General features: G+C 39.3%; 1 protein-coding gene across 2 annotated transcripts in view; it reads right to left on the reverse strand.

Moving 5' to 3' along the window:
- Positions 1 to 26734, reverse strand: part of LOC140469212 (probable voltage-dependent N-type calcium channel subunit alpha-1B) — a 624066-nt gene that overhangs the window by 169152 nt on the left and 428180 nt on the right. For both annotated transcript variants that reach the window (XM_072565528.1, XM_072565527.1), the window contains exons 11-17: positions 16514 to 16567; positions 12318 to 12521; positions 10647 to 10759; positions 10445 to 10557; positions 7706 to 7837; positions 6084 to 6156; positions 114 to 231 (exon numbers count right to left, since the gene is read on the reverse strand). In XM_072565528.1, coding sequence (XP_072421629.1) covers positions 114 to 231; positions 6084 to 6156; positions 7706 to 7837; positions 10445 to 10557; positions 10647 to 10759; positions 12318 to 12521; positions 16514 to 16567 — 807 coding nt within the window. The remainder of the gene's footprint in view (positions 1 to 113; positions 232 to 6083; positions 6157 to 7705; positions 7838 to 10444; positions 10558 to 10646; positions 10760 to 12317; positions 12522 to 16513; positions 16568 to 26734) is intronic.

Consider the following 26734-nt stretch of genomic DNA (forward strand, 5'->3'; position numbering starts at 1 on the left):
CCTACACCATTTAGTTGAAATGAAGATTCAAGACACTCCACATTAACTGGTAGCTAATAAGAATCTAAGCACAATAAAGTTGATCAAGTTGTTGATCAAATTACAAAGGATACAATTCCCAAACAGTGTCAGGATAATAAAATAAATGGATGAAAACATTCCTTTTTTAACTCCTCCTTGTGATTCAATTCCAAAATACATAACTGCATTCCAGTCTTCTCCTGTCAAGATCTGTGCAATTAATAATAGAAGAAGAGCATTAGTACTTTACTGATGGAAAACCTTAAATTATTATGAAAATTTTTAATTATCTACAAACTTAAAGCGTTTAAATTAATATTAATTGTAGTATTATTTCCAATACCTTTCAACTATCAGAGTCTTTATTGATAAAAAAAGCACTTCTTATATGTTGAACTTTTAACTTTTATTTTGTATTGCTAGAAACAATGTGCAATAATTAACACCAGAAATCAAAAATTCAATGGCCAATGTAGAGATGAGAGAGACATAAGCTGGGCAGGAATTATCTCAATGGCAAAAAATTTACATTTGATTTTGGATATCAGAACTGTCACCAGTATTCAGTCTTGATGCACCACTGCTGATCTAATAAAACTTTAAAACATGTATCTTTTGTTTCATTGTAACTTCAAAGTTCCTTCTCTATTAGATCGATGCAGAATCAAGAATGATGATCCATATTTTGCATTATGAGAATTGGTCCCATTTTCCTACTTAAACCTTTGAAATAATTACAGATCAGTCAGTTTGATTCTAGTGCTGGGGAAGCTTTGAGAAACAATTATTAGTGATAGAATTAGTAATTTCATGGAAAAACATAGAGCCAGCATGATTTCTAAACGGGAAACCCTGTTTAACTAACTTGTTGGAATTTTCTGAAGAGCTAACAGAAAGGGTCAATGAGGACAAGTTTGTTGATGTGGTGTACATGGACTTTGATACAATTTCACACAACACACATGACAGAAAAGTTAAAGCCATGTGATAAAATGGACAGGAGCAACTTGCATACAAAATTGGCTGAGTAATTGGAAACAAAGTCATGGTTGATGGATATTTTTCAAACTGGAGGCAAGTTTGTAGTCAAGATCCTCAAGGATCACCAATGTGACTCTTGCTTTTCCTGATTATAAATGATCTGTAGCATGATGGTACTGAGGGCAATTTGAAAGTTTGCTGATGGTTCAAAACTTGGAAGAATTGTAAACTGTGAAGAGAACAATGTAGAGCTTCAAAAGAACATTGATTAGCTGGATGGATAGGTGGCAGATGAAGTTCAATGCAAAGAAGTGTGTGCTAATTCATATTGGTAAAAGGGACATAGGAAGCTGACATAAACAGAGGTATCATTCTAAAGAGGGTGCAGGAGAAGTGGCAGCTGGACATATGTCTCCATACTCAGTTTACACTTCTTGTTGCCACAGAAAGGCTACCGACATCAAAGCCCCTCCCACCTTGTATAATGCTCTCTTCCAATCTTTCCCGTATTCAAGATACAGAAGCTTGAACACTCGTATTACCAGTTTCAAGACCAGCTTCTTCACTGTAGTTATTAGATTGCTGAATGGACCTCTCTTACTTTGAATAATGTTGATGGTGCTAATGTCAATCTTGCTTTGTGCACCTCCTATGCAGCCATAACCTTGTATGGCTTGCATAGTCTAAGCACCCTATGACCTATATTTTCTTGTTTGCTATGATGTGCCTATACTGCTCACAAAACAAAGCTTTTCATTGTACTTTGGTACATGTGACTACAATAACTCAAATCAAATCAGTAAAGGTGACAGCACAGGTGGAGAAGGCAGTTAATAGAGCATAAAATATTCTCAGCTTTATTAATAGGGACATAAAATACAAGTGCAAAGAGGTGATGCTGAACATACATTTGACACCTTTTTTTAGATTAAATTCCCTACAGTATGGAAACAGGCCCTTCGGCCCAACAAGTCCATACCGACCCTTTTAAAAGTAACCCACCCAGACCCATTCCCCTACCTTATATTTACCCCTGACTAATGTACCTAACACGATGGACAATTTAGCATGGCCAATTCACCTGACCTGCACATCTTTAGTTTGTGGGAGGAAATCAGAGCACCTGAAGGAAACCCACACAGACACGGGGAGAATGTCCAAACTCCACACAGACAGTCGCCTGAAGCAGGGGTCGAACCCACGTCACTGGCACTCTGAGGCAGCAGTGCTAACCACTAAGCCACTGTGCTGCACTTAAGACATAGGAGCGGAAGTAAAGCCATTCGGCCCATCAAGTTCACTCCGCCATTCAATCATGGCTGTTGGGCATTTCAACTCCACTTACCCGCACTCTCCCCGTAGCCCTTAATTCCTTGGGAGATCAATAATTTATCAATATCTGCCTTGAAGACATTTAACGTCCTGACCTCCACTGTGCTCCATGGCAATGAATTCCACAGGCTCACCACTCTCTGGCTGAAGAAATGTCTCCTCAATTCCATTCTAAATTGACCCTCTCTAATTCAAAGGCTGTGCCACGGGTCCTAGTAATCCCCGCCTAATGGAAACAATTTCCCAGCATCCACCCTTTCTAAGCCACGCATTTTCTTGTAAGTTTCTATTAGATCTCCCCTCAACCTTCAAAACTCTAATGAATACAATCCCAGGATCCTCAGCCGTTCATCGTATGTTAGGTCTACCATTCCAGGGATCATCCGTGTGAACCTCTGCTGGCACTCCAGTGTCAGTATGTCCTTCCTGAGGTGTGGGATCCAAAATTGGACTCAGTATTCTAAATGGGGCCTAACTACAGCTTTATGAAGTCTCAGGGTAGCATACCACTACTTTTACATTCCAACTCTTTTGAGATAAATGACATTACATTTGCTTTCTTAACCACGGACTCAACCTGCAAGTTAACCTTTAGAGAATCCTGGACTAACACTCACAGATTTCTTTGTACTTTGGCTTTATGAATTTTCTCACCATTTAGAAAATAGTCCATGCCTGTATTTTTTTTTCCAAAGTGCAAGACTTCGCATTTGCTCACGTTGAATTTCATCAACCATTTCTTGGACCATTCCCCTAAATTGTCCAAATCTTTCTGCAGCCTCCCCACCTCCTCAGAACTTCCTGCCTGTCCAGCTAACTTTTGTGAAGTTCACCAGAATGCCCCCAGTCCCCTCATCCAGATCATTAATTTTAAAATTGAACTGCGGCCCCAACACTGAATCTTATGAGACACCACTTGTCACTAGCTGCCATTCTGAAAGAGAACCTTTTATCCCAACTCTCTGCCTTCTGTCAGACCAACAATCCTCAATCCATGCCAGTAGCTCACCTCAAACACCACGAGTCATTACCTTACTCAGCAGCCTCCCATGAGGCACCTTATTAAAGGCCTTTTGGAAATCTAGGTAGATAACATCCACTGGGTTTCCTTGATCTAACTTACTTGTTACCTCTTCAAAGAATTCTAACAGATTTGTCAGGCACGAAACCCCCTTACTAAATTCACGCTGACTTGTTCTAATCTGCCCTTGCACTTCCAAGAATTTAGAAATTTCATCCTTAATGATGGATTCTAGAATTTTACCTGTAACCGAGATTAGACTTGTTGGGTCTCAGCTGGAGTGCTGTGTATAGTTCTGGGCGCCACACTATAGAAGAATGTGAACATATTGGAGAGAGCGCTAAGGAGATTTATGAGAATGATAAACATTAGCTATGATGTCATTCTGGAGACATGAGGATTCTTTTCCTTGGAGAAAAGGAGGCCTAGAGAAAGTCTGATAGGAAGTTTTAATATCATGATGGAACTGGATAGAGCAGATGAGGAGAAATTATTCCTATTTTTAAAGATATCAAGAACAAGCGGGCACAAATTTAAAGTGATTTTTAAACAAACCCAATGTTTGAGAAAAGAAACTTTTCACAAAGAGAGTTGGTAGGGTGTGGAATACACTATCTGGAATGTGGTGACGGCATGTTCCATTGAGGTGTTCAGAAGATTAGAAGATGATTTTTTAAAATAGTTACAAGGTATGGTAAGGAAAGGAGAAAGGCACTAAGTCATAATACTTATCTAGAGAGCTAGTGCAAGCATAGTGGGCCAGATGGTCTCCTTCATCATCATCACATGATCTTATGATACCAAAGCTGCCTTCCAGCTCAACCGTTCCGATCAGCAGGAAATCTAGCACCTAAACTGAGGCAGCTGCCTGTGCAGGGTCAGTTGGAAGATGATCCAGAGGGAGAGAATTCCAAAGTCCAACAACTCCTCTCTTCCCAACACCCAAAACAGGAAATTCATTCCCAACATCTCTTTAAATGGGAGGCCAATACAGAGAATCCTGTGTGGTGTAAAACATGTTGCTAGTTTGCTGTTTTGTGCTGTACCAAATGCCCAGTTTCACTCAATGTGTGTAGACAGAAAGTGAAGGGAGCCTTTATCATTGTCTGTTACAGAAATTGCATGCCTCACCCTCTTGCAATCTTTTGTCTTTATTAATCTATTCTTTATGCATACAGAGTTTGTTAATTCAGAGACAGAGTCTCATTTTGCTTTTCAAAGGATAGAGGACAATGTAGTGGTATGTGACATCTCCCAGTAGCCCATGCATAAAGTCAATATTCACTTTTATCGTCTTTAGGTTGTTATTATTTACCTAAGCATTGGGCAAAAAAAATGTAGTTACTGATGACATTAGGCTCGAGAAATCATAATATGTGAAAAAATACCTGAGAATTTCTTTATCCACAAGAGCAATCTGTGAGCCAGGGTGGCAGGGGGAGGGAGGGAATTGAGAGGAATGATAGGAGTATTGTATGAAAATGTAAGTAGGTAGAGAAATGGCAGACATTTAAAGAGATGTTGGGAGCATGTTTCCTGTTTTGGTGATGAGGGAGAGATGAGGAGGGATTTCTTCTCTAAGAAGAGTTGTTGGTCTTTGGAATTCTCTCCCCAGAGAGGAGTGGAGGCTGCATCACTGAGTTCGATTGATTTTTGATTGACAAGGGAATTAAAAATTACTGCAGGCGGTAAAGTGAAGTTAAGGTGACAATCAGATCAGCAACAATCTCATTGAATGGCAGAGCTGGTTCAAGGGGCTGGTTGGCCGAACTCTGCTCCAAAACGAATGACAGGCAGCTCTTGGAGGTGAGGCATCCTCCAGCATGGAGCCTTGATTGCAAGATGACCATAACATCTGATCAGGTCTTTCAGGTTTTTCCATGTTAAATCTAGTCCAAAAATGTCAGTCTCATTGAAAAATACTGACTTGAGATTGTTAAAATTGTCATATTATAATATTGCATTGCATCTTTAACCTAGCCAACATGACATACCAGTAATGACTGACAAGGTCATTTATACAGAATCATCATGTACAGGTATACAATGAATCTCCTAATTCTCACGCACCTTTTTTATGCAGATTTTTGTTTTAGTGAGAACGAGTGAAATGTGCAGATTTATCAGACATTGGGTTCAATCTTCTCCTTTTCCCTCACAATATTCTCGCCCTATTGTTTCTGTCCTGCCTCTCTTTCAGGAAGTCGCTTATGATAGTTCAGTCGGCTATCTGAGCTCTCTGGTTTCTCAGACAAAAGATATGAGTAGGCTTTTCAATCATTAGGGCATTACAGCTGGACCTTACTTTTTCTTCATGTCACATCATTGTGTTCTGGCAGAGATCACTGAATAGCAATCAGGAGCAAGAAGCATGACTAATATTTGGTGTTAGTAACCCAGGAGCACTGTGGTCATTTGTAGTGTCCTTGCTTTCTCTCAGCACAATGCCATCAATTAGTAGCTTTATGCTTAATATTATGAATGGTGCACATTTGGATAATTGCACATGTCTACTTTCATTAACAGAGCAGATTGTGAGCTTGCAAAACCCAGAAAATTAGTCAAGTCCACGGGTGATCCACAGTCAAGATAAGCAACACTGTTTACTATTCGTGTTCATTGCACATTAATTGTATGCAACAGCTAGTGCACAAAATAAGGTATAATTAGAATGCAGAAATTATTTTAATATAACTTAATTCATTCAAAAATAACATTTTGTGTTTACCTGGAACACCGTAAGAATTGCAGCAGGGAATGTATCAAAATTTGTCGGAGGGGTTCCATCTTCAAAATTAAATCTAGAGATAAACAACAAGCACAGGTGAGTCAGCGCCTGTTTCCACATTTTAACACTTGCGGAGTTTTAGCTTACTGCTATAGACTGGTACAAGTTCCCACAGCAGTCTAGCAATAACTTTGATACATCACGTGGCTTGCAGCCAAACCACGTTGAACATCTTGAAGATGGAAGTGGCTTTGATGAGCAGATCAAGCAGATAAACTGGGGATCGAGTGAGATTCATTTGTGCCGTAACACCATTTGCTCTGGATTTGCAGAACATGCATGTGAATCCATAAAAGGTGGAAGGCTCTCAGTGTTTGTAGTGTAATCAAACCTGGTAAAAGACAGCCACTACCTTATGTTACTACTGCATTCTCAAAGTATTGAAATTGTTTTATAATTAGCACTGTGAATATGTGGCATGCACAAGATTATTGCTGGTATACCCATTTTTTCCATTGCAAAGTGTTTCTCATCTTTCTTTTATCTGAGTCATTGACCACAGGTATCCATGAAATTTTGTTTCCGTTTACTCCTAAACTGGAAATATACCAACTCACTTACTCTTTCCCTTGTCTGTATATAGATTGCAGTTGTTGGAATAAGACTTAAAGCACTTTATTCTACATTGAAGCTTTGGAGGGTACTTTATATCTCCTCCTCAACTGGACACCGGAGTATAAGGGGATTAAAATGGAGCCTCTGCTATTTTAGTGCTCGTAGCAGCTGTGACAAACCTGGCCAAGCCAAACTTGTGAGCAGCAGAAACCAGGGTCAGAAATTTGAAATAAAATTTTGTCTGCTTCCTGTAGGCCAGAGTGTTCAGGTCACTTTCAATGGGAATCAGAAGAAAGCAGCTCCTTCTGCCCACTGCTTCCAATCTCCAGAGTTTGATTCCCCTTCTTGAATCATCTCAACCATTTACCTTGCGCCAACAACAACTGTTCCCATCAGTTCCTGATGGTGCATCTATTCCATGTTATTTTATCTGACAGGCAGCTATTTTTTTTGCCATCCTTGCAGCCAATTTAGCTGTTCACTGGATTGCCCTTCCATCATGAGGTAGCTGAGCTGATATTTTCTTAGGAGAGCAAACATATATCAGTACTTCCCAAGCTTTTTCCTGACTGTGATCCCATTTTGTGGCTGGAAGATTATCATGGCCCAGGTAAGATCTGTGGTATGGAGAGGGAGATCTGCAAGAGAGGGGGATGTGCCTCTTGAAGACCTCTCTGATAAAACAGGTTATTATAACTCAATCAGAGCTCAGAGTGACCATTGCTGCCTTGATACTCAACACATCAGCTTGCAATCCTACTTTAGGGTTCTGCCTCTCATTGGAAAATCCGGACCTATATCCTCAGTTATTCTTTCTAATCCCTAACAATACACAGGCATGTAAAGCTCTCATCTCCAGAGGATTTCTTCATTGATTTCATCTGCTCTCCTTCCCTTTCAATCTTGCCAATATCTCACAGTTTAGCAGTTCATCTTTTACTTAAGTTACCCAATGATTAACAAGAATATCTTATGTTAAATTCATATTGAACTTGAACATAACTTACTGTCCTCCAAAGAGCTGCATTCCAAGTAAGGCAAAGACTACGATGAACAGGAAAAGTAGGAAAAGCAGACTAATGATAGATTTCATGGAATTCAGCAGAGATACTACCAGATTACGTAATGAGTTCCAGTACCTACAAAGACACAAATAAACCATCAAATCAAACGCCAACAACAATAGCATCTATTCTGATCATGAGCACTTTTAAACAAACATAGTCCCATTTTTACTGTGATTTCAATCTTAAACTAACATGCTTTAAAGAAAATTAAAGATCTTTTACTAAAGTCTGAACTAGTTATTGGAAAATTATTGATTATCTTATGTTTCATCATATTATTAGTATTAAATGGAATGACCTTAAGTAAAATTCCTTCAAAATTGGAAAGATTTGGGAACTCAGATTAATGCTACAAGGCAATGAAGTGCTTAAGGCTTGTGTTCTACTTGTAAATAATGAAGAGAACTCACATCTCTCATAGCACAGATTGCATGGCCTCCTTCAACATTAAGATTTTATACATCAAAGTGCTGCAAGGCACTGCAGATGCTTTATGAGTTGAATAGGAATGTGTCTTTGTTGCATTGTTTGATAAATGGCCAACTGCAAAGATTATATTATCATAAGATATTTTACATGGTACCAGTACCACAGTTACAGTGTGGGTTACTTAAGTGATTTCCATGAGCAAAATATATCGAAATAATATTTAGCAGAACAACATTTCTGAACCTCATAAGACAGTGGGCATGCAGAACTAGCTCTCAAAAATTAAATGTAATTAAGGTCAATTAACATCTGTAGAAGGGTACTGGACCAATATATATTGAGGAACTCAGCTAACAGTGGAAAGATATTAATTTAGTTGCTTGATTTTTATTTTCCATAGGAAAGTGGAAACAATGATCTTTCCTTAAATAAGTGATGCTGATGGCAATGATGATTAGGGAAACCATATAATAGAATAATCACAATTAACTTTGAATGTAGCATTCATGATGGGTCAAATGGCCTTTTCTCATTCTGGATTTCATGTCTTTATTCCAGCTTCAACTGAGGATATAATTCTTGATACGTGCATACATAATTCTACATTTTTTTTGTTACTTCTTGTTCATGTAGTTAGAAAGTCTATGCTGCATATTGGATGCTTAGATATGAATGTACCTATATAACTGGCTCATTCCAGCAACAGGACAAACTACACAACCAGTGGACTGTTTACTGGTGACAATGAGATGTCTTGTCATCTTGTCATTTGCATTATTCAATGGAACAAATACCATTCAATGAATACAAAACAAATGGAATCTTCAGAGGAGAAACAATTGAATTGTTCTAAGTACCTAAATTAAATGGCAGGGTCAAGAACTGAAACTGGACAAGCATGGAACTAAGCTGCAATAAATGAACATTATAGAGTGTTGGGATTTACAGATCTGCAGCTTTAACCAAAAAATACTTCGCAGGCAGTGGACGTGATCTATATGGATTTCAGTAAGGCATTCGACAAGGTTCCCCATGGGAGACTATTAGCAAGGTTAAATCTCATGGAATACAGGGAGAACTGCCATTTGGATACAGAACTGGCTCGGAGGTAGAAGACTGAGAGTGGTTGAGGGTTGCTTTTCAGACTGGAGGCCTGTGACCAGTGGAGTGCCACAAGGATCAGTGCTGGGTCCACTACTTTTTGTCATTTATATAAATGATTTGGATGTGAACACAGGAGGTATAGTTAGTAAGTTTGGAGGTGACACCAAAATTGGAGGTGTAGTGGACAGCAAAGAAGGTAACCTCAGATTACAATGAGATCTTGATTAGATGGGCCAATGTACTGAGGAGTAGCAGATGGATTGTCATTCATATAAATGCAAGGTGCTGCATTTTGAAAAAGCAGAGCAGGACCTATACACTTAATGATAAGGTCCTGGGGAGTGTTGGTGAACAAAAAGGCCTTGGAGTGCAGGTTCATAGCTCCTTGAAAGTAGAGTCACAGGTAGAAAGGATTGTTAAGAGGGTGTTTTGTATGCTTTCTTTTATTGGTCAGAGTATTGAGTATAGGAGTTGGGAGGTCATGTTTCGGCTGTACAAGACATTGGTTATGCCAGTTTTGAAATATTACATGCAATTCTGGTCTCCTTCCTATCGGAAGGATGTTGTGAAACTTGAATGGATTTAGAAAAGATTTACAAGGATGTTGCCAGGGTTGGAGGATTTGAGCTATAGGGAGAGGCTGAACAGGCTGGGGCTGTTTTCCCTGGAGTTTCAGAGGCTGAGGGGTGACATTATGGAGGTTGATAAAATCATGAAAGGCATGGATAGGGTAAATAGACAAGTTATTTTCCTTGGGTTGGGGGAATCCAGGACTAGAGGGCATAGATTTAGGGAGAGAGAGAAAAGATATAAAAGGGACCTAAGGGGCAAGTTTTTCATGCATATGGTGGTGCATGTATGGAATAAGCTGCCAGAGGAAGTGGTGGAGTCTGGTGAAATTGCAACATTTAAAAGGCATTGGGATAGATATATGAATTGGAAGGGTTTGGAGGGATATGGGACAATTCTGGAAAATGGGACTAGATTATGTTGGGATATCTAGTTGGTATGTTTGGCCCAAAGGGTCTGTTTATGTGCTGTACATCTCTATGACTCCATGTCTGTATATCAATTATCTTTAATTTCTAAGATAATATTGTACAAGAAACTGAAAAGGAAGTTTGCAACAATTAATATTCTCCTTACTTGGTTACTTTGAAGATTCGGAGTAGGCGAAGTGCTCTAAGAACACTTATACCAAACGAGGTACCTGGCTTCACAGCAGCCCAGATTACCTCAAAAATACTGCCAACAATCACCTGCAAAAACATTATTCAACACCTGTTTAGTTGGTGAGCTCTGGCAAATAATATTTCCATTTTCTGCAATTACACAATCGCAACCTTACCCCAAAATCAAAACAATTGAACGAAGAATGGAAGTATGTTCTTGGTCCCAAACCATACATTTTCAGTGACATCTCAGTCAGAAAAAGTCCGAGGAAAACAAATTCAGCAAAATCTGAAATAAAAATTGCTTGTTAATATTTTAGGAGAGTACTCAACAGGCATGTCGCATAGTTTAGGCAAAAGTGGGTACTGCAGATGCTGGAGATCAGAGTCTAGATTAGAGTGATGCTGGGAAAGCACAGCAGGTCGACAGTCTCCGAGGAGCAGGAAAATCGACATTTCAGGCAAAGGCCCTTCATCAGGAGTGAGCTCCTGCACAAAACTCTTGCCCAAAACATCGATTTTCCTACTCCTCGGAGGCTGCCTGACCTGCTGTGCTTTTCCAGCACCTCTCTAATCTAGATGCTGCATAGCTTTTATACTAGCAGCTCATCAGAGACACAGCTTGCAATTGTTTGCTTGTGTAGAATGTCTACCAAGCTTGTGAGCATAGCAATCAACTCCATATTACAGGGCGGGTCACTTGTTTAAGGACATCTGACCTATGAGTGCAATCTCATACAGGGATGTAACTTCAAAGACCATGTGAACATTTCTTGAGTTTATGAACAGCTCCTTTATATTGTCCTGCACTGTATTCTGACTCGCGTACAAGTCAATTTATGGATGGATTCCATGTCACCTTTCTGCTCCAGCAATCGAAACTAATCCTACTTACCTACAGTCTTCTCCATTGCCTGTAACTTTCTCTTCTTCAACTGATTACTTGATCTCATCTTGAAAATTGCAAGTTTCTTTGTCAGCTGCTCTACGCTCAAAAAGCTTTTTGCCAACATAAGCTTTTTCCTAAATTCTCACATTAACTTTTAGAAATACACATTTATAAACTGAGAGTAACATGTCTGAAGAAAGTTGGGTAGGAATATAAAAGTCAAATGTAAAATGTTTACAAAGATATACAAAGTGCAACTTGAGTATTGCTGAATAAAAGACGTATTTTGTTGAAGCTTTTCAACTTCCATTCATCAGGAAAACTCACAAGAATTAACAATGCAAAAGGAAAATGATAAACATTTATACTGTATAAGAAAATAATGCTGAATGGTTGGAAAGTGGACTGAGATTGTTAGAGGTATTGTCATGGAGAATGCACCAATTGAGTGATGACTGAAAGTTACCTGCTAAATTCAGTTTAAATTTTAATAGCTGGCTGCTGATTTTGATTGATCAAGATATTACCCTGACAAATGCACCAGAATGCAACCTGTCTTTTTGAGTTGATGCTGTGTGTGCGTATGTGCGTGTATGTGCGTGTGCATGTGTGTGCGTGTGCATGCATTGGAATATTGGAATGTTCTGTGCTTTTTGGTGACATGCCTTCACTGTTATATGAGATTCTTTCTAGTTTCCAGCAGCATACAACATGACTTGTGAATACTTGATATAGAATTTTATTCTTCCTGGAATGAGTAAATTACTGAAAATTACTCCCCATAGTGAAAATGGAATCCCCCTTTAAGTGCAGAGATAATATCAAAATTGAGGTGTGCTGAGGTCTCAGTTTTTGCCAGGATCAATGAAAATATCTCTATAAACACTTTGGAACCAAATAGAAGCAACATGAAAATTGACTTGACAATGAGCTAAAAATGTCTGTCCTGCATACTTACACAGAGCCTCGGTGAGCCACAGTGGCTGGTCATAGTGGACAATTGCAACACAGAGTGTATTAAGTGCCACCACACAGAGAACAATCCAGTAAAAACTCTGTGATTTCACCATGCGTCGAATGAAGAAGCGAAACCTTTTCTCCTTCCTCCGAAAATAGGAGGAGCTGTCATTTTTAACACTTTTCAGGCTGGGTCGAGTAAATCCTAGGAAAGAAAATTTAAATTAAAAGTATTAAATGTGGTGTTGTTGTAATTGCATCACAACGAAGTCGGTTTTGTTCTCTGCAAAAGTTTAATTTACAAAACTTCAAGCCCATTGGTTTATCTTTATGTTAAAGTTAAACATTATGTTCAGATAAACTGGAATACTATGCACCAAGTGTGTTGTAGGCCTTGGACTCTTTTTTTGAATAATATTATTTAAACTCTTTTGTGTCAGCTTATTTAGCTGTAGCTCTTAAGATGTTACTATTTAAATAAGCATAATTATTCATTCACACTCTTTCTAACAAACTACTGTCAATTAATTATTCATGACAGCACCAATTTGCACAAATGTCTCTTTAATTATCCAGTTGGCAGTGGAATTGAAGGTCATAAGAATAACTCTGGAAAAACAATCAGATATTCTCCAAAACCCAGTGATATTTATATGGCTGGCTTCAGGATGAAAGTTGACTGCAGACAGCAGCTGGTCAGGGCGAAATAACTGCAATGTTGTGATGAACATTGAAGCCTTCTGCTTGTTTTGGAAACTCATGGTTGAACGAATTCAGCCCATGATTGTTGGAATGGAAGTCCCCTCATGGATCTCAATTTCCCAAAGGAAATGAGCTTTGGGCAATTGCTGGTCAGTTCCGAGTGAGCACAATAAACAGTGTAATGCAGCTCATGGCTGAGAATCAATTGTTATAAGGTTGCCAGCTTCACCAAGATTCCTGAATTGTAACTGAGAATTGGGTCTCACATGGACATAGTAAGTTGAGGTTCTCAGCCATAGAAACAGCAATAGGCCATTCTGCCCTTCCAGCCTGTTCCATTATTCATTAGATTGTGGACAATATGTAGTTTAACTCCATCTATCCTGTTTGATTATGTTACCTTTATTATCCACTCTCATAAAAGTATATCAATCTCAGTTTTGAAATTGGCAATTGACACAGCCACCGCAAATCTTTGGGAATACGGATGAATTAGTGTTCAGGCAGAGCTCAAGTCAGCTGGATGGCCTATTTCTGCCTTATTTTTATCCTGCATTTAATCATAGCTACAACTGAGCTCAACGTGCTTGATGGCAATAAGGAAAGATAATACAGAATATTCCATTGCAATTGCTCTTCACTCTGAGCAACAGAAAGTTCATAAGAAAGGATGTCATGTCATTCTCATACTGTTCAATAGTTATTTTCTATTTCCCCGATATGGTGCATCATTTCCTGACAAGTGCCAAGACCTCCAAAATTAGTGCAGAACCAGCATGGGTGGAAAATTGGCAGCATATCTGTCTAATACAGTATCTCCAGTCTTTTCTCTCTCTTGGGAAGGCTGTTTCTGCTCAACACCTCCTATTAAGACAAGCTAGCGGTAAGTTTTGACCGCAGGGATGATCTCAGTATATGGTCACATGCTTCTGTAGTATTTAATTTTGGTGTGCATTTTTCTTGTGTAAAAAATTTTACATTTTAATACCTAGGATCTAAAACAGTCAAAATTTTAAATATGACTAAACTGGCCAAAAGTGGCTTTGAAATCTCCATATCATTATGTAATATATATCACACTACTTCGTTTCCCCATTATAAGATTCAAATTTATCTATTCCCACAGCAAGATTTTATTGGTTGCTATGGCAACACATTACTTGGAATATTTAACTTAGATCAAAAGCAAACTGAGTAATTTTGTTACTTATTTTTATCAGGCAGTCAATTCCTCTAGAATCTCAGTTGCAAAGGAAAGGAGTTCACTGATCAAGTCTGGTTAAAAACAGGAAATGTTTGTGGCTAATTGAGATGATGAGCTCGTGTTCGTACATAATTATCTCAGTGCTGATTCTCAAAGAGAAATTATTCTGACAGAAGATTGTTACAGAGTTCAGAACACATTCTGACTTATCCTGCTACTACAGATGCATTTTTTTTGTGGATGCACAACTTGATGCACAAAAAATGTGTCAGGAAAGCTTAATAGGTAACAATAGATTGAAGCAGCAAATTTCAACTCCATTGGTACCCAGTTAGTGTCATTAATCCGTTGTGTCAAATTTCAAACAGCATTTTCAAGCAAACACATTTTAATATCAATTGACCAAAAAATTTGCTACTGCAGTCTTCCAACAGACCTGAGTAAGGGAGACTGCTGCAGAAGATAGACAAAAAAAAATTGAACATCAGAAGAAATATGAAGATGAGTGGTGAAGAAAGCAGCAAGTAAAAACATAAACAATAATATAGAATGAAATCACTGACATTCTCCTCCAATTAAAATTTGATGCCCCTTTTTTCCTTAAACCCTCATGGAAAAGACTGTCAATCTACTGCAGAGTAAGTGATCTGAGCTGGCTTTCTACTTAATAATGCATAGTCAGACAAATGGACAGTTCTCCATACTACCATTTTAAATACAGTCTCTTTCCACTAATTAGTTGCTGCTGCTTTTCAAATTACAGGGCAATTCCAATGTGAATTGTGCTAAAGAAAAGAGCCTCGAGTGTTATTTTGTTCTAGTTGCTTTATTTGAATCACCGGATAACCTAAATGATTTAGCATAAAGTATAACTGAATTAACAACAGCTGACTGTACTGAGGGAAGTCATGATTAATTTTAAATTGTTGATATAAGTTTTCAGTTTTTTTTTAATGTTTAAACTGTAACCTAAAAAGGGAAAAGAGGAAAACAATTGGAAGACTGAACTGCAAGTTTGCAGTTGCAACTGTATTTTGAACACATTGTATGTAATGAGACAATGCACTATGATAACATAAACCTGCAATGAGGACCAAGTGTGGCTTTCAGATGAATTAGGTAATTGGAGCAGGATGAACAGACATTCTGTCTTAAGTTTTATGCTTCCATTAGAACACCCGATATATACATTGATTTACCATGCTTCAGCATCTCCATTGGCAGGAGATTATAATTACAGAGTGATTTTACAGAGACCATTTCCATTATAAGTGTGGACACAGTAATTTATAATGGATAAAGTGACAGGAGTTGCACACAGATGGAAAATTTTAAACATATTATGAAGCTGGACTCATTAATTCAAGAGTTACTTGTGTGAGCCAACTGACATCTCTGCCATTGAAGGCAGAATAAAGAAACTCACAAAAGATCACAACTACCTGTTGTACCCTTAAAGAAATGGGATATTAGGTTTTATTGTCTTCCCCCCATATCTTTAATAGCTCACAAATGTCATGGACTTTCCCTCAGGCTGAAAACACCCAACCATAGTTCCACTGTTACACAGCTGAAACCAGGAAACAACAGGTCACTAGTCTGACTTCATTAAAATTGGCAAGATGGTCAAAGTTTAATGGTGCTCACTCTGATCTGTGCCACGCATTCCATTGAAGAACAGGAAAATAATATTATAAAATTCAACCACTGTTTTGTAGATGTGGAGACAAGTCGAAGGAAAGGGGATGGTACTGATTGTACTGTTTTTAGTACAAATTCCAGCATGTGCAGTGTTTAATCGAAAGGGGATGGTGATGTACAAGGAGTCAAGGGTCAAGGGCGAAGATCAGAAAGTGGAATTAAGGCAACAATCAGATCAGCAAAAATTTTATTTGATGTTAGGGCAGGCTTAAGTGGCCAAATGGCTTACTCCAGTTCCTATTTCATCCACTTTTACCTAAATTTTGGCTTAATGTTAATGATTGGTTTCTGAACAGATGCTGTTATCGAAAAACTGGAGCAAGATGAAAATAAAAAGATTTTTTAAAATGATAAACAATAAAAACATTTTTTTTTTAAAATACTTGAATCCAAACTCACAATAGGGAGTCTGACTGTGGAGAACATAGATTGGATAATGGCACTGCAGTGTTGAGTTGAAGTTATTTGGTTGATGAGACTGGATGCATTTTTATCAATACTGTCACCAAATCACACAGGCGAATAAAAAAAAGAGCCAAAAGTGAAATGTTGATGATATGAGATGCAGAAATAATTAAAATAACACTAACTGCTGCTGGCGTCATCTACAGAAACTGCTGCAGGCTTCGGATCCGTTCCAGCTCCTTTAAAAAAAAGGGAAAAGTGCAGCTCTTTTTTAAAAAAAAACAAAAACATTTTTTTGACAAAGTGCGCTGTCTTCTTTTCTATTAAAATGCAAACCCAGAGATCATGCCACATGCAATCCCTCTCATCATTGACTTGGCATATCATCTCAGATTTTCACCATCTTCTTCTTTACCCTAAGAGTTAAAAAGGACATCCAGAGGTCATATCAATATTTCCAATAATACATTGCTTATCTCATGGTTTGGAATGAACTTTTAGTTTCAAGTTATGCATGCTATGATATGGTGGCAGTCTCTGTCTGTTAGTCTGGGTGCTTTAATTTGCAACTTTTCCTTATTTTGGCTTCTGGGCTTTTCAGAATTAAGAGGAAAATGCGTTAATTTCCTCGTCAATATTTTTCTGTTATCTCACGAACGTGCTGGCTCTTCCCTGGGTGCAGTTTCCTCAGCTTTGGCAGCCTGCTTTACCATTATCTCTATGTATAAGACTAGATAGCTAACATAGTCTGCTAATGTCAGCATTGTTCATATCATCCAGTCCTTATTGCTTTATCTAATCCCTTGCATGCACTATTTTTAGTATCATTCTCTTAATTTACATCTGTTTGCATCTCAATGTCCATCCCAGACCAGGGATGTGGATCTCAGCTGTGACAACTGATTTGTCACAGAGACTAAATTCAACTCACACTGGAGATTGGGCCTGTTAGAGTAGGTAGCTTGATGTTATGGTAGGTAGCATTGCCTTCTCCAAAAACCACACATAATCATGTCAATCATGTCATGAAAAGTCACTTGCATTGCAAAAACAGGCAAATGTTTGCATATTGTCTTATTATAGCACAGGTATAAATACAGTTCCAATAAGGAACTCAGCATATTCAGAATTGACAGAAATTAGGTCTTGGATGCAGCTTAATTACCATTTTTGGGACCATCAATTTTCCATTCTTCAATAAAAGGGAAGTCTTTTATTATGCTGTTTAAGCCTACCCACTATGCCTCTAACAATTGTCCTAATCAATCTAAACCAACTGAAGAAAAGTAAGGGAGCTTTATCAAAAAATACACCATCGTGAAAATAGTTTGCCAGATTAATCCAGCATTGGTCCACTTTTAGAGGTCTCTTAATGTTTGGTAATAATGGGGTCCCACCATTCAGCTCTGTTGTGCTGTTGCTGCTGAAGCCCTAAATTCTAAAAATGTCATCCAGTGTATTCTGATGTGGCCCAGATGAGTGTATGCAATGGTGGGAATGTAATGCTGCTAACCATGTGCTAAGCAGAAGCAGATGTTCAACAGCATTGAACGCTGACTTACACTCACTGGAACAGGAATGGACTATTTAGCCCCTTCAGCTTCTTCTGCCAGCTGACATGTGGCCTAGTTCAGTATACTTTGGTCTGTATACTTTCAAAATACTTCCACTGGATAAACATGTGGATGAGAGTGGAATAATGTAGGATAGACAGGCTTCAGATTGGTTCCACAGGTCGGCGCAACATCAAGGACTGAAGGGCCTATACTGCGCCGTAATGTTCTGTTTTCTATATGTTCTATACTCCTTTCAGAACACTGACAAACAAAACTCAATGAATCTTAGTTTTAACATGAACAACCATAATAGCTATTTATGGAAGTAAATTCCAAACTTCTATTACCCTTTACATGAAGAACAGTTTCCTAGTCTGGATCTAGTTCTTAGATTATGGCCCCTAGTCCTAATGACAATAGTTTCCCCTAATATACCTCACCTGTTCCCTTTAATATCCTGCAAATATCCACTGACGTTTTAAGTCTAGGGATTTCATCCCTCATTTGTTTAATCTCTCTTTGCAATTTAACCGATAGAGGCAGGGTAAAGTAAATGTAATATTGCAGTTCCTCCAAGGCTAACATATGAACACATGAGTTAGTTGCATGTGCTATAGTTGAGATTGACCCAAAGCTTTCCTTAGCTGTAGCACAGATATCCTGAGATCACTCAGGGCACAGCCACCCGAACCTCAGGCTAGGCTCCAGAAATTGACTATCCTGGCCACCCACCCCATGTTTTTCTGTGGTATACTCAAGAGCCTTCTGGTCCAATCTGGAAACACAGATTCTCTCCTTCATTTGACCTCCGTTATGAAGGCTCTAGCACTACAAGTGGCAACCCTTCGCTATGGCCTGCTACTGTTTTGTCAGTCCTCTCCTGTCCTGACATTGTTCCAGCAGCTTGAATGCACTTCCCGTAGAACCCTTTTAAGAGGGGCAGACTGTCCTTAAGAAGAGCGGACTGAATTTATGTCATGCTATCCACATGAGCAGCTGGGTACAGCCAATCAGCAGTGTGTTTCTTGATCACCCATTGGCTATGATCAGCTTGATGAAGAGGCAGCATGAATGAGACATGTTGCCTGACTCAATGAGACTACACACAAGGTGATTGTGTACTGTCAACACCCACACACAATAACTTTCAGCATCATGAATGGGCTGGATAAAGTGGATAAGGAGAAACTGTTCCTGCTAGTAAAAGGAACAAGAATGAGAGAACATGGATTTAAATTGATGTGAAAAAGAAACAAGGACGTTTGGGTCATGGATAGACAGGTGGTTAAAATGGCATTTTGCACGCTTGTCTTCATTGCTCAGACCTTTGAATTTCGGAGTTGGGATGTCATGTTGAGGTTGTACAGGACATAATTGAGGCCCCTTCTAGAGTATTGGGTCTAGGTCTGATCACCTTGTTATAGAAAGGGTATCATTAAGCTAGGAAGGGGTCAGAAGAGATTTACCAGCATGTTACTGGGTATGAAAGGATTGAGTTAATAAAAAAGGCTGGATAGGTTGGGACTTTTATCAGTGGAGGTTAAGAGATGATCTTATAGAGGTTTATAAAAGCATGAAGGTTTGCCTCCCTCTTGGTTTCAGTTTGTTGCATAGTCCAGGCTTGCTCCACCATGCACTGTCTCACCCCAGCCCTGACGTCCTGGCTTGCTCCACCTCTGCTTCATCTTGTCCATTGGGGCTTGTCCTCTTCCCCAAGCTACATTTGTCCCATTCTCCCTGCAGGACTCATTCCTTCCCTTCACAGGCCCGTTCTTACCCTTGAGCTCCATTTCTGATCTTCACTTCACTGCTAACTTCTCTCCTGGGTCCTTGCTTCCCTCCCAAATTTGACCAGAGGTCCTGACCTCCATCTATTGGCAGAGGTTGGTCATTTCGGGTGTCCAGTTGTGCTGACTAACCTCTGCCGATAGTTTGACGAGGCTACATCTATCAGGACTATAGAATATTGCATTTTTATATGTTTAAAATTATTCTATTTTAATAATTATTTCATATGTCATTGTAATAATTTAGCAATTAATGGACTGTTGGTACTGTATTTCAACTGAGACAATGCAGGTATAATTTTTTTGTTTTTTTAAGCTAAGGAAGGCCCTAAGGAAACTATTTCTCATTTTAAAATGTGGGGATCAAGGCTTCTCTTAAAGTCTTTTCTCTTAAAGTTTTGACTTCCATGAATACAACCCCAGATTTAACTGAGGACATCCCGTTTATTCCTCCTGAAATAAGCAGACAAGACATATGTAGATGGCATCTCATTCCTGATGCTCAAAACATTGATTCTCTTGCTCCTCGGATGCTGCCTGACCTGCTTTGCTTTTCCAGCGCCACACTCTCAATTCAGCATCTCATCAATGCCCTGTACAGTCATAACAAGACTTCCTTACTGACATACTCCATTTCCCCTATTGTGGGTGGCATGGTGGCACAGTGGTTAGCACTGCTGCCTCACAGCGCCAGAGACCTGGGTTCAATTCCTGCCTCAGGTAACTGTCTGTGTGGAGTTTGCACATTCTCCCTGTGTTTCCTTCGGGTGCTCTGGTTTCCTCCCACAGTCCAAGAATGTGCAGGTTAGGTAAATTGGCCATGCTAAATTACCCGTAGTGTTAGGTGTAGGGGAATGGGTCTGGGTGGGTTGCTCTTCAGAGGGTCGGTGTGGACTTGTTGGGCTGAAGGGCCTGTTTCCACACTGGAAGTAATCTAATAAAGTCCCAACACCCCATTTGGCTTCTTAATTACTTGCTGTACCTGCATGCTAACTCCTTGTAGTTCACCCTAATCCCTTTGATCTGCAGCATTGTTGTATATTAGAAAAATAGAAAAAAATCTTTCAGCAAAAAGTCAGAAATTTCAGATATCTCATCCAAGTGGCTATTTTTCTTATGTAACATAAAATGACCATACCTATATATTTTTCTATATTTTTAATTGTGATTTTAAACAGAAGAAAGGAATGTTTGACAGCAAAGGACTGAGGAAGGAATTGCAGTATTTTTAAAACTGATTGTATGTTATATTTACACTGCTGTTTTGCATAAACAGTGAGGGAGGCTGTTTGTCAATAGATTGGCACCAGGGGATGTGTACAAAGATTCAGCTGGCAACAGGTTACTGACTGCTTTGTGGATTTGTGACCAGTTGTGGATGACAAAAACTATTAGCTTGACAACAATTATCTGTCAGAAGTCACACAACACGAGATTATAGTCCAACAGGTTTATTTGAAATCACAAGCTTTCGGAGCACTGCTCCTTTATCACCTGATTAAGCAGCAGCATTCCTGATGTCATATGACTTCTGACTTTGTTCACCCTAGTCCAACACCAGCACCTCCACATCAACAATTGTATGACTGACTCCTGGTAGCTGAACAACTTGTGGGTGTGAATGATACTGGCAGAAGCCTTAGACTATTGCAAGGACATACAGTGTGCATTTTACCTAAACCCTGAAATAGGCCAGTTTATTTTCTCAAACAGTTGCTGTAAATTATGGCTTTTAACCAGTAACCAAGAGACCTTATAGTTAATAGACCGATCATCTGTGCTTCCTGCAAACAGGCGAAGAAAGAAACTGGAGAAAATGGATTAAAGAATCTTTTGCTGTATAGTGTTAGTGATCTACCTCAGAGTCAAGAGGAGTGGGTTCAAGTCCTACCTGCTCCAGAGCTGTGTAATAATGTCTCTGAATGGGTTAGAAAATATTCAATTGAAAAAATAGAAGGAGGGCTGTTGTGGTACAATTGTCATGCACCTACCTCTAGGCCAACAAGTTTTGGTTCCTGTCTCACCCATTCCAGAGGTATGTCATAACATATGTGTGCAGGTTTATATAAAAATATAAATGAAAGAACAGAAAATCCTGGCAAGCAAAAGATCATCTTAGCAAATTATGTGGTTTTAGGCTACTGCAATACTACCCCAGTTTTTTTTTCTGTTCCACCCATAACACCAATGCTTTTTGTCTTTCTGTGTCTCTATGTATGTTTGTATAAAGGAGTTCAGAAGGGAATTCGTTTCATTTGCTGTTGTCGCATGTACCAAGATACAGTGAAAATACAGTGTTACAGCCACAGAGAAGGTGCAGAGAAAAACATAGAGATTCTATGATTCTACAGCATAGAAGCAGACCATTTGGTCTGTCGAGTGCACACTGATCCTCTGAACAGCATCCGACCCAGACACACGCCCTCCCCTATCACTGTATTTCCCATGGTTAACCCACCTAGCCTGCACATCCCTAAACACTATGGGAAATTTAGCATGAACCTGCACATCTTTGGACTGTGGGAGAAAACTAGATCACTTGGAGGAACCCACGCAGACATGAGGAGAATGTGCAAACTCCACGCAGACAGTCACTCCAGAATAGAATTGAATCCAGGTCCCTGGTGCTCTGATGCAGCAATGCTAACTTCTATGTCACTGTACCGCATATCAATATTAACATTCGAGAAGTTCATTCAAAAAGTTTGATAACAGTGAAGAAGTTGTTCTTGAATCTGTTCTTGTGTCTTTTCAAACTTGAGTACCTTCTGCCTGATGGAAGAGGGTAAAAGAGAGTATAGCCGGGGTGGGAAGGGTCTTTGATTATGTTGGTTGCTTTCCTGAGGCAGCAGAAAGTATAGATGGAGCAAATGGATGGAAGGTTGATTTGTGTGCTGGACTGGGCTGTGTTCACAACTCTCCATTGTTTCCTGCAGTCTTGGAAGAGCAGTTACCAAACCATGTTGTGATGCATCTGGATAGGATGCTTTCCGTGGTGCATCTATAAAAATCGTAACAGTCTTTGTAGACATATGAAACTTCCTTAGCCTGCTAAGGAAGTAGAGGCATTGTTGTGCTTTGTTGACCATTGCATGACATGGGTGGACCAGGACAGATTATTGATGACCATCACTCTCAAGAACTTGACGACCACCTCCACCTCAGCATCATTCGTATAGACAGGAGTGTGGTCTCCACTCCACTTCCTGAAGTCAACAACTGGCTCCTTCATTTCACTGATATTGGAAAGATTGTTGTTTTCACACCATCCATTAAGTGCTCAAACTCTTCCCTGTAATCTGTCTGCTCGTTGTTTGAGATCAGATCTACAACAGCACTGTCATAAGCAAACTTTAAAATTGAGTTAGGGCTGAATTTGGCCACACTGTGGTGCGTGTATAAGGAGTTCAGCAGGGGGTTGAGTATGTAGAGGCTCTGGTGTTGAGGATTATTATGGAGGAGGTGTTGTCACCTATTCTTACTGGTTGTAGTTTATGGATTAGGAAGTCAAGGATCTAGTTACAGAGTGGGGCAGCCAAGACTTCACTGACAGGGTTTGGAGGTTGAGTTTAAGCAAGAAGAATTATATGTCAACAGTAGTTTATATGTCATTCAAATCACTATATTTATGATAAATAGTAGTTCTTGTAAAGTTTAGGAACTTGGTCTGTGTTTCCTGTTAGCATGGTCTAAATGAAAAGTAAATTGGGAATTTTACATACTTTGATTAAGCTTTTAATCTTTGTGATGACTCTGAAAAAGCAAGAATGATTTCCAGTCCGTTACCCTAGTGAGTCATAACAAAGACTTGCAAGGTTTTATTGCAGCACTCCATCTTGTGGTTCCGCAATTTTCTAATATGCATCTGCACAGCAGGGAACATAGGCAAATAACTTGGATTAATAACGCTGAACTGTCTTGCTCTTCCTGAGTTCAGGGATAACAAATTCTTCTGCACCATTCCAGATTGGCACCCTAACTGAGATAAAATCAGTGTGCACAGAGGGGATCGAACCAGGGGTCAAAATAAAAACTTCTTTGAGGGTTATGTTTACATTCTTACTTACACATTTATTCAATAATTCAGTAACACTGCAACAATAAATTCTGTATTTGGGTTGATATATGAGGTCTTTGGACACACAGCAGCATTGGAAAAATTCATCAATATCCCCAATTATTATCAACCCTCCACTAAATTATACATAAGCATTAATTTCTTAGACATCGCTGTATTTAAACTGAAACAAGACAACAGGGATTTATTAGCAGCATGCTTTTTTTCTTAAAATAAGTAGCACTCACTTCCACACAGAAAAAGGCAACACCCCAAACACATCACCTACAGAATGATGATATCACAACTAATGCATTTTCATCACAGACACACAAAATTGGAATATTTTAACCAGGCAGTATCTACCATTTTGACTGCATCTCAGAGTTAATGCAGTGTTCACTAAATAGCATCCACAACATTTTCCCCCACATATTAGCTCATGAATATATTTAGAGTAAAGCTAGAAACCCCACATTCACTTGCACAGCATTTATTACCACAGTGTTTTCTAATTTTCTTGGCCCCTAGTTAGCTGAGTATGATATTGTTGATGGATTAAAACTGTTCTCTTCCACACCCCCAAACCCCATCGCGTCAAAGTGCTCATCTCTCCGCACAGCTTCCTTCTCCCTTTTCTCTTTGCAGTCTTCCGAACTGCTCCTCTTGGAGCTTTCCTATTCCCTTCCCTTGCAATCTTCTCTTCCTCCTCACTTACAGCCTCCCTTCCATATTCCTCTTGCAGCCTTCCTACTCCTTTATAGACTCACTACTCTCCTTTTAGCCTCCCATTCTCCCTCTTTTGTAACCACTACCTTTTCACCCTCACCTCACAGCTTCTTTCTCCTCCCAGCCTTACAGCCTTCCTCTCCCCCTCCCCCACACATTCTCTCTGTGCCCTCTCAACTTGGAGCTTCCTGCCTCCCTTTCACACTCTTCTCTCATAGCCTTCACCTTTGCTTCCAGCCTCCCTTACCACACACTGCTCTGGCCCAGTGACATTTTGTGATGACTCTGAAAATAGCAAGGCTTGATTTCCAGTACATTATCCCAGTGAGTCATAACAAAGACTTGCAAGGTATTTTCTGGATCCAACAATGAACCCCAACACTATCGTTGCTTTTCCAATCACAGGCCATATCTTTTGAATGCTTGAGGCTGATAAGTTTGTGGGTGAGCTCATCAGCAGCGAGCCTGGGAGAGAAACAGCTTGTGATTGGAAGAGCAGTTGCTCAGAGACTCTGACCCATGGATTCAAGGGAGAGGGGGTCAGTACGGGGAGTGAGGTGGGGGGGGGGGGGGAGTGGGGAGGTGACTTTTCCCTGGCGAGTGAATCTTCCCAGGAAACTTCACCCATTACCCTTTGCATTTTGACCGCCAGACCAAACTTGACAGAGTCTGTGCACAACAGTGTCACTCCAACAATGCAGCCAGTCACGAAGCCATCGTGGGAATGAGTTATGATATCCATAAATGCCCACTACGCATTATTTGATCCTACTAGTGGGATCTGAGATAGTAACAAAGCATTGAACAAAATTGCTAATGAATATACTTGGTCTCCATCGAGAAGGCTACACAACTACAGACTGATAACTCCAACCAACCCAAAGAAACTGACTGATGAAAAAAATGATGTCATTGATTATTATTACACTGAGATAAATTATATCTTTAAGTTACTGTAGCTTCAGTAAAATATTGGCTTACAAAAACTCTTAAGCTTTCTAAGAAGCAAAAGAAGAAATGTTTGCTGTTGACTTAAAAAATCTTTAAAAGGCTGATTTATGGCTGAGCTTCCTTCCCAATAGACAATTTAGATCATTGTACAGCACAGACATTCATAACAGTATGCTTGCCTGTTTTATGAGGCATAAGTAAATATAATTCAAAACAAAACATCCTCGTATTTAATTTGAAAAGTAAGATGCTAATTTCTAAAATGTCACCCATGGTTCTGCACTCACACTCTGAGTCAGAAGCTGGTGGCTTTAAGTTCAACTCAAGTCATTTAAACAAATGACCCAAGCTGACAGTTCAGTACAGCAGTCAGAATATACTCTGGTCTTAGAAATGACATCTCTCACCCCATCAAGTAGATTGAATACATCTCTTGATATTATTCAAAGAGGGAGCGTAGTATTTCTCAGTGAAACAGTTCTTTCTCCAGCATCACTAAAGAAAGAAATTATGTTATCATTTACCTCGTGATTATTTATGAGGTCTTCGTATCTTCAAATTGTTTTCTGATAGTATAAATCATTCTATTTCAAAAGCACTTTGACTCTATCCGAATTGGGACACCCTGAAGTCATGAAAGGCATTCCAAGTTTGTTCTTTCTTGGAAGGAATGACTTGTAAACATAGCGACAATGAAGCCCGCTTCCTCAAATATATTATGATAATGATATTCACCTCAGATAACTTTGTTTTTCATTACTCAGTCCCTATTAATCACAATTGCTTAGTTTATGTCAAGACAGGTCTGTCTGTTACATCAGTGCCAGTTGCTTGTAGCTAACATTGAACATGTGTCTGCAATCCTCATTGAAATGCCTTGGTTCTGTACTACAGCAATAACAAATATCCATTTAGCGCTTTTCACATAATGAAGTGTCCCAAGGCTCTTCACTGGAGCATTATAAAACCAAGCATGATACCAAATGACTCATAAGTAGATATTAAGTGAGATGACCTAATGTCTTATCAAACAGCTACATTTTAAGGACCGTCCTGTAGGAGGAAGTGAGGAGGATAGGCAGAGAGATAAAGGGAAGGAACTCAGCAATCAAGACCTAGGCAGCTGAAGGTGGGGCCCCAAGTGGTGCAGCATTGAAATCAGGAATGCTTAAGAGGCCAAAATTAGAGAAGCACAGATATCTGAGCATCGTGAGGCTGAAGAAGATTGCAGAGATTGAGAGAAGCAAGGCCATGGAAGGATTTGAAAATAAGCATGGGAATTTTAAAGTCAATGCATTGAGTGATGGAAGCCAATGTAAGTTAGCA

The sequence above is a fragment of the Chiloscyllium punctatum genome, chromosome 49 (assembly GCF_047496795.1).
Source record: "Chiloscyllium punctatum isolate Juve2018m chromosome 49, sChiPun1.3, whole genome shotgun sequence".
Taxonomy (NCBI): domain Eukaryota; kingdom Metazoa; phylum Chordata; class Chondrichthyes; order Orectolobiformes; family Hemiscylliidae; genus Chiloscyllium; species Chiloscyllium punctatum.